The sequence below is a fragment of the Pecten maximus genome, chromosome 17, assembly GCF_902652985.1.
Source record: "Pecten maximus chromosome 17, xPecMax1.1, whole genome shotgun sequence".
NCBI lineage: Eukaryota > Metazoa > Mollusca > Bivalvia > Pectinida > Pectinidae > Pecten > Pecten maximus.
Genome location: NC_047031.1, coordinates 2,872,596 through 2,888,510, shown reverse-complemented (window position 1 = coordinate 2,888,510; position 15,915 = coordinate 2,872,596). Strand labels below are relative to the sequence as shown.

At 31.2% G+C, this 15,915-nt stretch overlaps 1 protein-coding gene across 34 annotated transcripts in view; it reads left to right on the top strand.

Moving 5' to 3' along the window:
* LOC117315789 overlaps positions 1-15,074 on the top strand; it is a 61,403-nt gene extending 46,329 nt beyond the window's left edge. For 16 of the 34 annotated variants that reach the window (XM_033870153.1, XM_033870178.1, XM_033870165.1 and 13 more), the window contains 15 exons: positions 899-916; positions 2,500-2,535; positions 3,047-3,058; positions 3,655-3,669; positions 5,282-5,317; positions 5,917-5,976; positions 6,173-6,223; positions 7,368-7,418; positions 8,590-8,619; positions 9,287-9,316; positions 10,407-10,436; positions 11,955-11,981; positions 13,689-13,730; positions 14,181-14,211; positions 14,906-14,976. In XM_033870153.1, the coding sequence (XP_033726044.1) occupies positions 899-916; positions 2,500-2,535; positions 3,047-3,058; positions 3,655-3,669; positions 5,282-5,317; positions 5,917-5,976; positions 6,173-6,223; positions 7,368-7,418; positions 8,590-8,619; positions 9,287-9,316; positions 10,407-10,436; positions 11,955-11,981; positions 13,689-13,730; positions 14,181-14,200 (458 nt within the window). In that variant the 3' untranslated portion in view covers positions 14,201-14,211; positions 14,906-14,976. Of the gene's footprint in view, positions 1-898; positions 917-2,499; positions 2,536-3,046; positions 3,059-3,654; positions 3,670-5,281; positions 5,318-5,916; positions 5,977-6,172; positions 6,224-7,367; positions 7,419-8,589; positions 8,620-9,286; positions 9,317-10,406; positions 10,437-11,954; positions 11,982-13,688; positions 13,731-14,180; positions 14,212-14,905 lie in introns of all 34 variants that reach the window. The other 18 variants (XM_033870174.1, XM_033870183.1, XM_033870154.1 and 15 more) reach the window with 16 other exon arrangements.
* The last annotated feature ends 841 nt before the right edge of the window (positions 15,075-15,915 follow it).

Below are 15,915 nucleotides of genomic sequence, written 5' to 3'. Positions count from 1 at the left end.
TCTGTGTTTTTCTACCGTCGTATTTTATATCAAAGAAATATAACATGTTATCAGGTTGATTTCCGTTATATAATATATACATTCTCTTTCGAAGATGAACTGACATTTCATCTGCAAGTTTGCTGTGTCGTCTTACAAAATTCATTTTATCTTACACTTTAAAAAAATGTGTATGCCCTTTGCATATGTTTAACGTTGGCATTTGACTTTTTTTCAGAAATTTTGTAGGTATTGAATTTTTAATTCAGAGGTTCTGCTGAATACCAATACTTACATGTTTTAATGATTTTGGCCCTGCTCGAGTAATCTCCCATTGTTTAGCCCTATCATACCTGAATATCGGTTATTTATAGATCTTTTATCTTTGTATTCTACCTCCTCGATATTATTTGACGTGTCTAACCAATGACCGGTTTTAGCTTCGCTTGTTTGAACTGTTCTGTCTACGTATATGATAAAGCAAAATTTCCTCAGCACTTTTACTACCGATCGCAATATTAATCAATGAGCTTCGGTTCTGTTTATGCAATTCAAGTATCTGACATTTTGTTGTTCTCATCAATTGAAATTATTCTTGTTGTTTAATTAAATCAATGACATCAAGTAGTAATAGTGCATATTTGTTGTCCGCTTTGCACATGTTGTATATATGACCATTGGATCATATCTCAATGACATACGTTCATTTTCAGTATTGACAGGCAAAGTAATATAGAGCATGATATTTCAATAAAGAAATTGATTACATACATAAATTATAAACATTACTCGATATCCGGATTTTATATCTATTGAAGAAGGTTATTTGTTTGAAACATTAATGGTACATATACACATCTTGAAAGGATGTTATAAGCTCATATACATTTTAAATTTTATTTCATAACCGGAAACACAGGAGGTGGAGGATTTTCTGGTAAGTACCCCTGTTAACGCCATGGACTTTCATGGAAATGGTAGAGTCCATCCACATCACTTCATATTTATCTCTTACCTAGATTTTACTATGACACCCGATCACATAATATTTGATATCTTGCATAACCTTTCCTAACCCTTTAAACACAAATTAAACTGCCCTGTTACTATAGCAGTGATATTATATCACAATTCATTGTCGGCTTCCGGATACTCGCCTCTACAACACTTGAGTCCGTGTCAAACTCACACATATTAATCAATTGCCTTAACTTAAATAATTACTTTTTCTTTGTACTCATTGTAAATACTCCGAGAATGGCGCGAAAAATGTGACGTCACAATACGACAATTGACGTTGCGTATTGGTTTGAGAAAAAGGATTCCATTTAAAACCAGTAAAATTGTACATAAAACATGTTTTGTTTGCAAACTTCTGTAAGAATCCGCTACGCGGATTCATACAGTTTGCAAACGAATTTTGTTTCATACCCCGATGAAACTAAACAAAAAATGACATCAATGCTTAATTGAAACCGCAGAGTTTGCTTCTGCGTATGAAACGGTTTTACCTGTGGATGTCCTCCTCCTCAGTGAATAGGACTGAGACATTGTGAATCAGAATAAATTTGCACTTAGTTTGTGAAACATAATAATATTAAATTTCGTCCATTCATTCGTCTTCTGATTGATATCATTAACATATTTACAAATACTTGTGTAAGAGGAGCTCTCCTGATAATGACATTGTTTGATAGCTATCATTTCTTGCTTGAATATATAATAGTGGAATCGAAAACAATAATATACTTCGTTGTAAATACTTTCAGAATTAACCGTTTGGCTAGATTTATCTTCTCTTTAACTCGGTCGGTTGAGTGAAGAACTAGTAAGCAAGATGTCCGGGGTTTGATCCCTGGCTGAGGCGGTGATTTAAATTTAATTGATAACACGATGTCCACTGTAATATCAGTGCCATTGTAGGGACTCGGTATCCATACTCCCATCCCATGAAAAGTCGAGAACGAGTTTGCCCCTGGTGGCGGAATATGTAACCCTTGGGAAAATACTAGCCGGAACATATTTCTCGACTAGAAAATGTTTTTAGATTGTCCGGTGTAAAACTCGCATGTCAGAGATACCTGGTTAGAACCCTACTTGAACAGATACCTGGGATAAAATGCAATACCCCCCCCCCCCCCCCCCCCTACCCCCACCCCCATACACTGCGAAGTATGGCTGTGAGTGTACCTATCGTCAGCCCTAAGTTGGAGATTTATCACCCTAACGATAAATATAAAAACTCAGCAATATATCGGTTTGCTTGTCATCAACATGTTTCCACTTATTATCACACAACCCAGATAAAGATTATTTTCTCTTTCTTATGTTAACTATACTGGTGAAGCCGTTCAGGTACTTGTGATGTCATTATAGTACAGCCAATATAATTTCCTTGTCGACATGAATTGTCTCCCTTTATAAAGAAACGACACGTTTATACATGTGTTTTGATATATTCAATGATAATTATTAACAAATGTACCTAATACTAATTCCTGAATTTTTATTTCATGATAGTGGGAGGTCAAGCAGGAGGACCAATCGGAATGATAAGTAAGTGTTAATTATTATGAAATTCATAAATGATATAATAATATATATATAGTATACTAAACCAAATATTCTTGTAGATAAACAAGAAAAAGTACTTAACTGCTTATTATACTATTGACAATACATCATAACGAATACCAGTGTATACAATCTACATTCATTCAAAGGATGAAACGGAAAACATTGTTATTTAATATAAATAATTACTATGTATAAATAATGATGTGCATGATATATGTTTGAACAACATTACGGTTTCTTGCCGAACCTTATTTTATACCAGCAACGTTTTATGTGCTGCATATCTATAGCAAAGCATATATTTCTTCGAGAGACAAGCAAGAAAAAAACATATTACAAAATTAATAATTTAATATTCTACACCAATGAATCTCAATGTTTCAGGAAGGATAACTCTCATTTGTTCTCCATATCTAATGTTAAAGATAACTAGAATCCATAATGTATACCATTTATACTTGTTTATAATGAATATATTTTATTTTTTCAGATATGCAATCTGGTAAGTGTACTACAAACCCATCATAAAGGTCAAAGGTCAAGTCTCAATGTACTAAATTGACATTTAATTCAAGCGTGTAGATAACGGAAACGGTGTTAATGGTTGGACTTATTTACATTCATTAAATAAACTAATATATCTATGGAATAAGTATTGCATATATTTTAAAATATATATCACTATATATACAAATTAATTCATAGAATGAATATAGCATATTTGTTATACTATGCATATCTACAAATTAATTTTGAGAATTAATGTTGTATATATGGTATAACACATATATGTATCTTATAATATATATATATATATCAACAAATGCATGTATATGGTATTTATTGCATATATGTTATTATATATATATGTATTTACATATAAACGATGTTATTTATATAATTATTAATGTATACATGTTATAGTACATATATAAAAAAAAACTATATATGGTATTTTCTCCTGTAATTAACCTTTCGGAGAGATGGAAGCAGACAATTCTTAAAAGTCACGTGGTTGTTATATACTAAATCTTGTAGTTTAACAGTTGTCTGATCAATCAATTACTTAAATAATGAACGTAATATGTTTTACTAAAGAGGAAAAATCCATCGGTAAGTCTTTTCAAATGCTTGATAATGCTTCGTTTGTGATAAAATGATTGATGGATAATTCAAATGCTTCAGACACGCTTTTTTATCATTATTATCTCCTTTCGTTTTTTAGATTTATTTAATTTATTTTATTTCATTTTATTATTTTTTTCAGCTATTTCTGATTTTCATAAATTGCACTTCTGCTTTAAAACTTGATTATATTGTCGAGGGATATCACTGTTGCAGTGCTCGCTCACTAACAGATTAATTTATCAGGCATTTTTTTTAGATTTATACAAAAAAAAAATTGAAATGATGCTGGCTTTGGAATGTGTAGACATCTGTTAGTTTGTGCATTTTTACGTGTCTATGAAATTGCATACGCGTTCTGTTCGAAGCAATAAACAGATAACAAGTTATCACTGTAGCGATTTACTTGCTTCTCCAAAAAAACATAATTAATAAAGACGATGAACCAGCTCGCAAATGAGTCCCCTGTGCTTATGACGCTGCTATTTGTAAGCTTTTGATAGTGTTTCCCTATTTTAAGTCTTCGCTTGATTTTACTTTCATGCAATAATGAAATTAAAACATATCCACCAATTACCAGGCTTTTAATGCCATTAAATGGCTTCAACGTTATAAACACTTTGTTTTACTTATATGGAACGTAAATCTAATCTAAATTTAGAAATTAACAACCGCCAGATGTTTTGGAACCTCTGTTTATTAAGAAACATATATTGATTTATCTGTTAATATTAGTAACAAATCAATGCCTACGCATATGACGTATAACTATGATATTGTCTGTATCTGTTGATGTTTACCGCCTACATGACGTATAGCTACGATATTGTCTGTAACTGTTGATGTTTACCGCCTACATGACGTATAGCTACGATATTGTCTGTATCTGTTGATGTTTACCGCCTACATGACTTATAACTACGATATTGTCTGTATCTGTTGATGTTTACCGCCTACATGACGTATAGCTACGATATTGTCTGTATCTGTTGATGTTTACCGCCTACATGACGTATAGCTACGATATTGTCTGTATATGTTGATGTTCACCGCCTACATGACGTATACCTATGATATTGTCTGTATCTGTTGATGTTTACCGCCTACATGAGGTATAACTACGATATTGTCTGTATCTGTTGATGTTTACCGCCTACATGACGTATAGCTACGATATTGTCTCTAACTGTTGACGTTTACCGCCTACATGAGTTATAACTACGATACTGTCTGTATCTGTTGATGTTTACCGCCTACATGACTTATAACTATGATACTGTCTGTATCTGTTGATGTTTACCGCCTACATGACTTATAACTACGATACTGTCTGTATCTGTTGATGTTCACCGCCTACATGACGTATACCTATGATATTGTCTGTATCTGTTGATGTTTACCGCCTACATGACGTATAGCTACGATATTATCTGTATCTGTTGCTGTTTACCGCCTACATGACTTATAACTACGATATTGTTTGTATCTGTTGATGTTAAACACCTACATGACGTATAATGTGTTTTATTGATGCGATGTGATTAAAACCGGTTGTAATTTGATGTATGTATATAAACATATATTTATGTCGACGTCACAGGTGGTGTCGGAGGAGCTGCCATGGGAGGAATTATTGGTAAATATAATCTATATTGATAATAAACGCGACTTTGGAACATTATCAAGTCAGATAATCTTTCCTATATAGCACTAACGAACAAGAACAAATCAAGACACTTGAGCGCGTCATCAAGGCTACTTCTAATCGACCGAAAAGAAGAATAAGTTATTGTTTACATCGTGCAATACCACAATGTTTCACCCATCGCCAACCTTTGCAAAATTTGAGCTGCCCTTACATCACGAACAATTCTACCATCCTCGGCCTCTGTGTTTTCAATGTTACTTTTATACCTGTGAGATCGTTTTAGATTTTCTATATAATTTTTATTTATTTACTTTCTCTGATTTTATTTTCTATTCATTTTGTTTTTTAAGTTATTTTTTTATTTATCTGTTTATTTGTCTTTTTGCTGTGAACTACATATATTTTTACACTGATAATTATTAAATCATTATATTTGTTTATTTATGTAAATTTTAGCTATATGCGGGTAATATATATATTTTTACTCTATAAATGATATTTTCACGTATATTTGATGAGCCTAATATACGATTTGGATGGTATACAGTCCTCAATATATTAATGATAAAACTGTTTCCCGTCTGTAGCTCAATCAGGTGCGGCCCAACAAGCTGCTGCCCAACAAGCTGTCCTACACGCCGAAGCAGGTACGTTACATTGATTGGGTAATTAAACTAAATATCCGTTCTTTAAACATTGTTCGTTACCAGTTAATGTATATGTTTCATCGCCTCCATAATTTATCTTTAACTAAAACAAATTTATTGAAAATAATTCCTTACTTGCATTAATATGTTCATTTATTTTGATTCTGATTCAACGACTGAAATAACTTTATTTTAGCAATGATTAATAATGCCGCAAGACAGTCCGCGATGGTACAGCACGGAGGAGGTGTGTATACAACGTATATATATATAGAGGATATCTAACAGTGTCTTCAGTAATACCAAATATATTTCACGAGTGGGGCTAATATTTTGATATTTTTCACGAGTGCGCAGCACGAGTGAAAAATATCAAAATATTAGCCACACGAGTGAAATATATTTGGTATTACTGAATACACTGTTAGATATTCTGTTTATTACATTTTTTATCAACAAAAAACCTACCCCGTATGCTAACTAGGCCTACAGCGATAATTTGTAAACAAAAACAGTAGTTCCCCCTGTCCAGGTGCTGACATATATGTCGGGCATTCTGATTGGTCAATTATTTTGGTATTTTGTAATCATTAATTTGATTGGTCAAATCAGCAAAAGTGATATTTTTCACTAGTGAAAAATATCACTTTTATAGAATGAATATTTTTTGATATTTCACTGGTAAAAATGTAATAAAATACTATCTATAGTGCTATACTATAGAGTTTATAAATGAAACTTCATATATTATCAAGTAAGAACATGCGGCACATTATACATCTTACGGTTATTGAATACACGTTTGAACTTCATTAATTTGATGTAAGCGAGGCACAGCCAAAATAATGTAACACTTTTATCGTCGGAGTTGATTGTTTTCCTGAACTGCGATCTTCAAGTCATCCGAGTTCATGATAGCGATATCCGACTTTATTATAATACTAAAAAATATATTATACTCTTTTGACTTTTTATAAAATATAACAAATGAATCAGAAATTTAAATTTCAAAACAGTGAACAAATTATTAGTTTTTTAGTGACATTGGGAAATGTTTATGAACTGATTTTGAGAGGGTTTAAGGAGGGGGTTTATTTTTTCCTAAAATATTCCCAAAATTCATAACAAAACTGTCTGTTTGCCTTTTTTAATTCTCTATAATATCAACATAAATATGTCACTGTGAAAGCGTGTTCTGAATTCAAAAACAATTCTAAGGAGACATAATGGTGCAAAAATGTTTCATTTTGGAGTTTTCCTGATCGTCAATAACCATCGCCTCCATAATTTATCTTTAACTAAAACAAATTTATTGAAAATAATTCCTAATTTGCATTAATATGTTCATTTATTTTGATTCTGATTCAACGACTGAAATAACTTTATTTTAGCAATGATTAATAATGCCGCAAGACAGTCCGCGATGGTACAGCACGGAGGAGGTGTGTATACAACGTATATATATATAGAGGATATCTAACAGTGTCTTCAGTAATACCAAATATATTTCACGAGTGGGGCTAATATTTTGATATTTTTCACGAGTGCGAAATATCAAAATATTAGCCACACGAGTGAAATATATTTGGTATTACTGAATACACTGTTAGATATTCTGTTTATTACATTTTTTATCAACAAAAAACCTACCCCGTATGCTAACTAGGCCTACAGCGATAATTTGTAAACAAAAGCATTAGTTCCCCCTGTCCATGTGCTGACATATATGTCGGGCATTCTGATTGGTCAATTATTTTGGTATTTTGTAATCATTAATTTGATTGGTCAAATCAGCAAAAGTGATATTTTTCACTAGTGAAAAATATCACTTTTATAGAATGAATAATTTTTGATATTTCACTGGTAAAAATGTAATAAAATACTATCTATAGTGCTATACCATAGAGTTTATAAATGAAACTTCATATATTATCAAGTAAGAACATGCGGCACATTATGCATCTTACGGTTATTGAATACACGTTTGAACTTCATTAATTTGATGTAAGCGATGCACGGAACAAAATAATGTAACACTTTTATCGTCGGAGTTGATTGTTTTCCTGAACTGCGATCTTCAAGACATCCGAGTTCATGATAGCGATATCCGACTTTATTATAATACTAAAAAATATAAAATATTACAAATGAATCAGAAATTTAAATTTCAAAACATTGAAAAATTCATTTGTTTTTTAGTGACAATGGAAAATGTTTATGACCTAATTTTGAGAGGGCTTAAGGAGGGGGTTTATTTTTTCCAAAAATATTCCCAACATTCATAAAAAAACTGTCTGTTTGCCTTTTTTAATTCTCTATAATATCGACAGAATTATGTCACTGTGAAAGCGTGCTCTTAATTCAAAAACAATTCTAAGGAGACATAATGGTGCAGAAATGTTTCATTTTGGAGTTTTGCTGATCGTCAATAACCGAATGGAATATTGATAGAATATAAAAGTATTTCCATATGAATTTAACAAACATACAAACAAAATATTTGAATTAGATCCACTCAATTTCAACGTATTTTCCTCAAAGTGTAAAGGAACGTTTGGATGGAGGTATATAAAACAGTAAACTTGTATTTGACGACCTCGTATTTATTTTAAGCTTTTCAACATCCTTCACAATATGCTGGAAGTGAGTATGAAAGAGATGTCAGATATGTAGTGTACAGATAAAGCATCTGTATTATGTACTGTTGTCGTTTTCTCCCAGAAATCACACCCGATTTACACCCTAGTGGGAATCCTTCAACTCTGGAAAAAAAACACATAAGTGTACAAAACAGTTTTTTTTATATTCGCGATATTACTACTTATAAAGAGATTGCGAGCCCATTTAAAAGATAGCTCAGGACAGTCCATACAAATGATAAGATGTAGTTTTCATTTCATTGTTCTGTGTATGAGATATTTTGGTTGAATTTAATGTGTAAACAAAACAGCTTGAATAAACATGGGTGTGTGTTTTATGCTGACCTCAAAACATCACTTCAGTCAGCACTTTAATAAACACGTGAAAGGCAAAATGTTCTCAACGTGACTTTGAAATGAAATATTAGTATAGTTTAACCTTATCCTGAAATGTATCAATATTAATCATTTAGTGTATATCTTATGTAAAGTAGATTGTGCATTAGGCAAATTCAAAATGTTTAGTATATCTTAATTTATCGATATCAAATAATCGTATACATTTGTGCAACACTTAAATTCCAATATATAACATAATATATAAACGAGTTTTGTGTACATAACAAAGTAGTCGTATAAGACTCTATACCATGTAATTGATTTGTATTAAGTTCACCAATCAAGATACCATTTACCTCGGAGTGAGTATAACGTGTAACGTTGTAGTTAAAATAATGACAACTGTTTAGCTAGTTTGCACGGAATATAACACAAATATATACTTATATATGTCGCCGTATTCTAGTTCTTTGCACGACTAAATGTGAAGTTTACGTAGATACATTGTATATAGAATTTATTGTAAAATATGTCGTTTTAACCCATACCGTCTTGTTTGTGTTTTATCGGTCTTTCCTAAAAGACTGACATGTTTAATGTTAAATATTACCTTTCCTTACAATATAAATCTTGGTCAGAGTAACAGATACATATGTATGTACATGTGTACCATGTATGACATAATGAATTTTAATTTTTATATATATGATTTAATAAAAAAAAAATATTACGAATATACCTATCATCGAACTTCACAACCGATCAAAATCAGCATACTTTGATATTTTAATCAAAACTAAACATGATGCATCTTCGACGGAGAAGTCTTTTTTTAAACTAACTTTGATATTTCAAACAAAAGTTGCATAAGTTGCACTTTTATCTCCCTCAATTTTTTATTTTTGATATCATCCTTAAAATTTAATTTGAACAAAAATAAATTGAACACCGATATCAATCAATCTCTTCCACTATATGTAGTATTCCATTTTTCGGTCTTATATGCCATCATTTTACGACATTGTTAATGTTTTTATTGTTTTGTTTTTGGGTTTTTTATGTTTGTTTTAATGTGCAAATACCAATGGTGTCATTTTGTTTTTCTTACAAGCGATGCATGTGATGTTAGTTGTGTGTCAACAATTCTTGAAATATTCATCTTATCTCATCAAAATCAAGATCAATTGTGAAATTATATATTGTGTATCGATAACTAAATTGCATAATTGCATTTTTTGGGGGATCCAGTTGGGCAATATGTATCCAAGCCATAAATAATTACAAATAAGATTATTTTTAATGTGACTTCTATTTAGCATAACAACTAATACCTTACAACAAATATCAATTACGAATAACGATTTTTTTATCTCTGAAATATACCCATGTTTACCACATCAATTCCTGTAAATAACATGTAAAATTACTAAAACCATTCTCATTACTATAAAGTTTCCCGATCAAGATATAACCTACCGCGAAGTGAGTATATATATAATGGAATTATAACAATATAGCATAGCTAGTTTGCACTTCAGAAACAGACATATAAAGAATGTCAGGCCTAGTATTTTCCATAACATCAGGAACAATACACGTTTTGTACGAGTTTCTCAATGCCATATATAATATATAATATTGTATATCTTGATATCGAATTCAAAAATATAAAGTAATTATGAAAATAGTTTGTGCCAGAAAAACATTAGATAACATTTATTCGACTAGGCATCCAATGACGCGTTTTCTTAAGAAAACACGCTATGAAAATTCATTACGCATCGATACCAGATATCAAAATTGATGTTCATAGCACTGACGCCATGTTATTATTTCAACTGATATAAAACATATACTGTTTAAGTTTTTTTTTCTCGTAGTTGAATAAATCTTAAGCTTAAAAATGACTCGGCCATAATTTTGACAATATCATTGCATCCTATGAGTAGTATATCACTGAAACTATAGATATTGTATGGTAGATATTGATATACTTGGACATCTTTATAGAACTTACATCACCTCGACATACCTGTACATGTACAAAATATATACTCACTGCTCATAATATACATGTAGTTATAGTAGTAGATAGACACCATATATAACTTATATATCAAACCAAACCTTAGTAACGAGATTAAATGTTCTGATCATAAATCGGTATGTTATTGAACTACATTGTTGGACAATGAATCATTATGATAATCTAGTATGTAGAAATACCATCTTGTTCTTGCGATGTTGAACTTTCTTTTTCCCATTTAGAGATAGTTGAAATATCTACCGTATCAGCGTTTTTTGTTTTTTGCTTTTTTGTTTTGTTGGTTTTTTTTAATACTGCCCTATGACGTTAGCACTGACTGTTACGTATCAAGAAAACCATTTTTTTGAAAGAATATGCTATCTGATGTATCCTCCGAATGTATCTTTCTCAAATATAAAATGTCCGAAAATGAGACACAGAATGCAAAATTGACCTATGACGTTTGCCAAAATCAATAACGTTTTCAGCAGTTGTGTTTCAACAATAATTCCTGTATTAAACAGTTCAGAATTATCCGCTTACATGATCTCATGAGGTGTTAGGGATGAAAAGCTCCGGCGGCACTTTGAAGGAGCAATTAAGTAAAATAAACATCATAATACGTATTTTTAAAGCACGCATTTTCGTAATGTATAATTTTCATATTATTATCTTTATTTATTTTTACAGTATGTTGTTTGTTCTTACGTGTTGGAATTTCAATGTATATATCTTGCATCAACTAACTGAGACATATCTGTCAATGTAAATCGTCATATTTGGTCGAGAAACAAATATGGTTGCAATTTCCATACCCTTACGTTGGAGTAGCTTTCAGCAAGGCAACTCTCTGTGCATCAAGGTATACCATCCAAATCGGTGGTATGTTTGGCATGGTGGTTAATTCAGCTGTTTCGTTAAAGTCTCTTCATCTGTTTTATAAATGTCACTTAAGTTTGACATGCTACTTTTAGGTGTAGTGTCGGACGCCCAAGGTGCCGGTAAGATGATATGTGCATAGCCATATATTATAATGCAGCGTGGTATACGTATATATTATGTTTGTATTATATGTTTTATATGTATTACTTACCTGCGGCTGTTATTAACGGGTACAGCACTTTCAACTTAACATTATACTCAATATGCCAAAAAAGCAAACGGAATTCAGGCAATATGCAGTTGTTTATGCTTTCTAACTGTAACCCTGGTGATTTCCGAAATATACCGTCAGAAAGAGCTTTAAAGACGTTAAACAGAACAAACCAAACTAAAAAGCAAAACGGAGATACTAATCATTGCACTTATATATATATATATTAAGAACATGTATTCAAAAAATAACCGACATACTTAATAAATTATAGACAAAACGTGCTATACCGTGTTTTAGTAAACAGATTGACAATTGTTGCCATTCCTTCATGGATAATAGATTTAAAATATATATTGTTAGGGATGTATTTCTACAGCTAAGTGTACAACTCTGTGTGTAGCGATTTCCATTGATTCTGGCTTTAACATCCCATCTGATGTTTACAAGTCTGTGTTTGTGTTGTTTATAGGTTCAACAGGACCGTTACAACATATATATTCTAATGAGTAACTTATATTCTTGTTGTGTCAATACTTGTTTTCATTTGGGTTTTTTATAGACTATCGGGGTCATTATAATTATAAATAATTTTAAACATATCATTTTAACGCAAATATTGACTTAAAAGTGAATAAATAAAATATCATCGAAAAATATAATATCTCGCCAGCAATGGACATTTCTTCAAAAAAAGATTGAACGTATCATCATGTTATACATAAGCATCTACTGTAAGACTTAAATCCCTATCTTATTTGCCACTAATCACTGCGTCATACTGATCTATTTAACTCTATATTAATCCTTAAGACAAATTCTAACGGGTACGCTACGTATTAACACTGTTTACAGCTTTGTTTACTACGATGTATATATGTGGATTAAATGGCTGTGAAATCGTAAAAATGTACTTGTACAGTCCCTCTGGGTTTTAAACGTTCATTTTCACAAACATCTTGTGTAGTTTCCATATCATTATAACCATTAGATGCAATTGATGATAACAAAATCTTCCAGCCACATTTCCCAAATATTGTTCATATCATTCCATCATATTCGAATACAAATGGAATTTCTACATCAATATAGAGTTTAAATGCTGTGAAAAAAAAACATAAGAAACGTAGCCAGATTGCTGTCAAATATCCGTGTTACCACACATTAATTCAGCTGTGTAATGTAACACATTACTGGCAAAATATGGAAACAAAATAGTTTGATTCTTCTTCTTATTCTGACTCTAATCCGACAATAATGACGATTATTGGAGTGTGAATTGTTGTGGATTTCCAGCTTCCAGTGGAGTTTTCTGCCTGTATCAATATTACGATATAATTAATTGTTTTATCTTTACCTTTTCAAAATAGTTTTTATTCAATTAGTTCAACATATATTTCTTACAATCTAAAGTTGCAATTTTGATATGCGGATATTTATGTAAAACACAGTTGTGAATATATGTCGATAACTCACTGAAAATTCAAATTACATTGATTTTATTTTTAAGATACCTACAACTACAATTGCTAATTGAAATAGTAATTTCATTATCACTATATCTGAAGGAAATGCATTGTTTATTCTGAAATGCCCACGGTTTTTGTTTTTTCAGTGTATCAGAACTTGAATAAGAATTCAAATTCACATATTTTAGGTAAGTTTGCTTGATGAGAGATTCAATTAAATTGGCAAATCATATTGCGAGTTTCACGGAAAATATTTTATTTTTGCTTGAAAAAAGTATCGAAGACATGACGGATTGTAAATCAAATATAAGTCAGTTCCATGTTACACACATGTATAATTCCGTAATTGTTTAATACTTAATATAAATGAGTTTAATCGCTAAAACTCCAAATAACTAAGACTATCGATCGTTTTACTATTATCATTTAGGTTTATTCAATTTTCATGTTTCGAGATTTGTTTCACTATTGTTATAATTTCTATCTCTTATTTATTTTATTCACTGGTTGTTCATTTATAAACATTAAAACACATATCTGAAAACAATTATTACATAATTATCTGTCTATCTGTGTTTCCAATTTCGTTTATCTATTTTATATTTATTTATTTATTTATTTATTTATTCCTTTTACAGCGAAAGTAGCTAATGCATGATAGGGATGCATGTGAGTATGATGAACCACATCAATGACAGAAGAATATCGTTTTAAGAAACGAATCATTATTATTTATTTAATGTTTGCGTAATTAATCTAATGTTGTGGCAACTATAATATGTGTGACTAAAGCACGATTAGTTTATTTTTATTCTCAAGATGACGTATCCATGAAGCATACGCTATGACGTCACAAATATATCATTTTTCTTCATTGAAGCAGAATATATTTATAAAAACAAATTAATATTTTTTAATATTTTTTTTTAAAATATCCTATATATATCATTGTTATTTAATTAGTAGCTTTGTTCAGTACAAACGAAAGAGAAATGTGTTCAATACTTTTTCGGAAATTAAATTGCCAGTTAATTTTTTTTTTATTTTTTTTTTTTGTATAAATATCAATTTCATAACTGTTCTTATAGGAATTGTCTATAATTTAGTTCACTCTTAACTCCGCAAAGAAAAAATGAAATTAGTAAGGAAATAACGTATAAACCTTCTGTCCATTACAGGAATACAATATATATATTATTATGGCTTTCTTCTATAAATGTCATAATGCAATTACTTAACAACTGAGACATAATTCTGTTATTCCATTTGTTCAATTATTTTGTTTATTTAAAAAATGTCCATTAACATTTCCAAGAATACCTACATTTCTTAAGAGCTAATATTTCCTTTTTAATGACTTCAGGGAACCTTTAAGAAGAATGGCGTATGATTCTGGAATATCAAAGAAGACTTCATTGCACTGCACGTCCTATGCAAAAACAAATATCGTTTGAATTTCGAGGGATTTGTATCTGATGGTAGCGTTTGTTTATCATCATCTTCGGGCGTCGAAAATAAAACAGTTTACTTTTTTTAATTTATTTGTGTTTTGATTATCTGTTTCCATTTTTTTTCGCCAGCGCCCCCAGACGAACATACACGTTTAGTGTACATTAAGGGAATTCCATCTATATATATTTTGTTTTGTGATTTTTTCTACGAAACAAGTGAGCATTCAATTGTTGCTTTAATGCGGTGGAGCGTTTCTGGAAGATGAACATTTAATCTGTTTACTCTACGAAACACTACAACAAAGACAATGTGAAAGGATAAGCAATACAATTGTGTTCTTCCCACTTTATAATAATATGCTTCAATGGTATTCAAACTCCCACTTCACAATAATGGTATATAAGGGTATTCAACCTTCAACTTCACAATAATGGGTTACAAAGGTATTCAACCTTCAACTTTTCGATAATGGACTACAGAGGTATTCAACCTTCCTCTTCATAATGATGGGCGACTGAGGTATTCAACCTCCCACTTCATAATGATGGGCGACTGAGGTATTCAACCTCCCACTTCATAATGATGGGCGACTGAGGTATTCAACCTCCCACTTCATAATGATGGGCGACTGAGGTATTCAACCTCCCACTTCATAATGATGGGCGACTGAGGTATTCAACCTCCCACTTCACAATAATGAGCTACAGAGGTATCCAACAACCACTTCACAATAATGGGCTACATAGGTTTTCAACCTCCAACCTTGACAATAATGGATTACAGAGGTATTCAATCTTCAACTTCTCCATATTGACTACAGGGGTATTCAACTTACCTCTTTACAATAATGGACTACATAGGTATTCAACCTTCAACTTCTCGATAATTGACTACAGAGGTATTCAACCTCCCATTTCACAA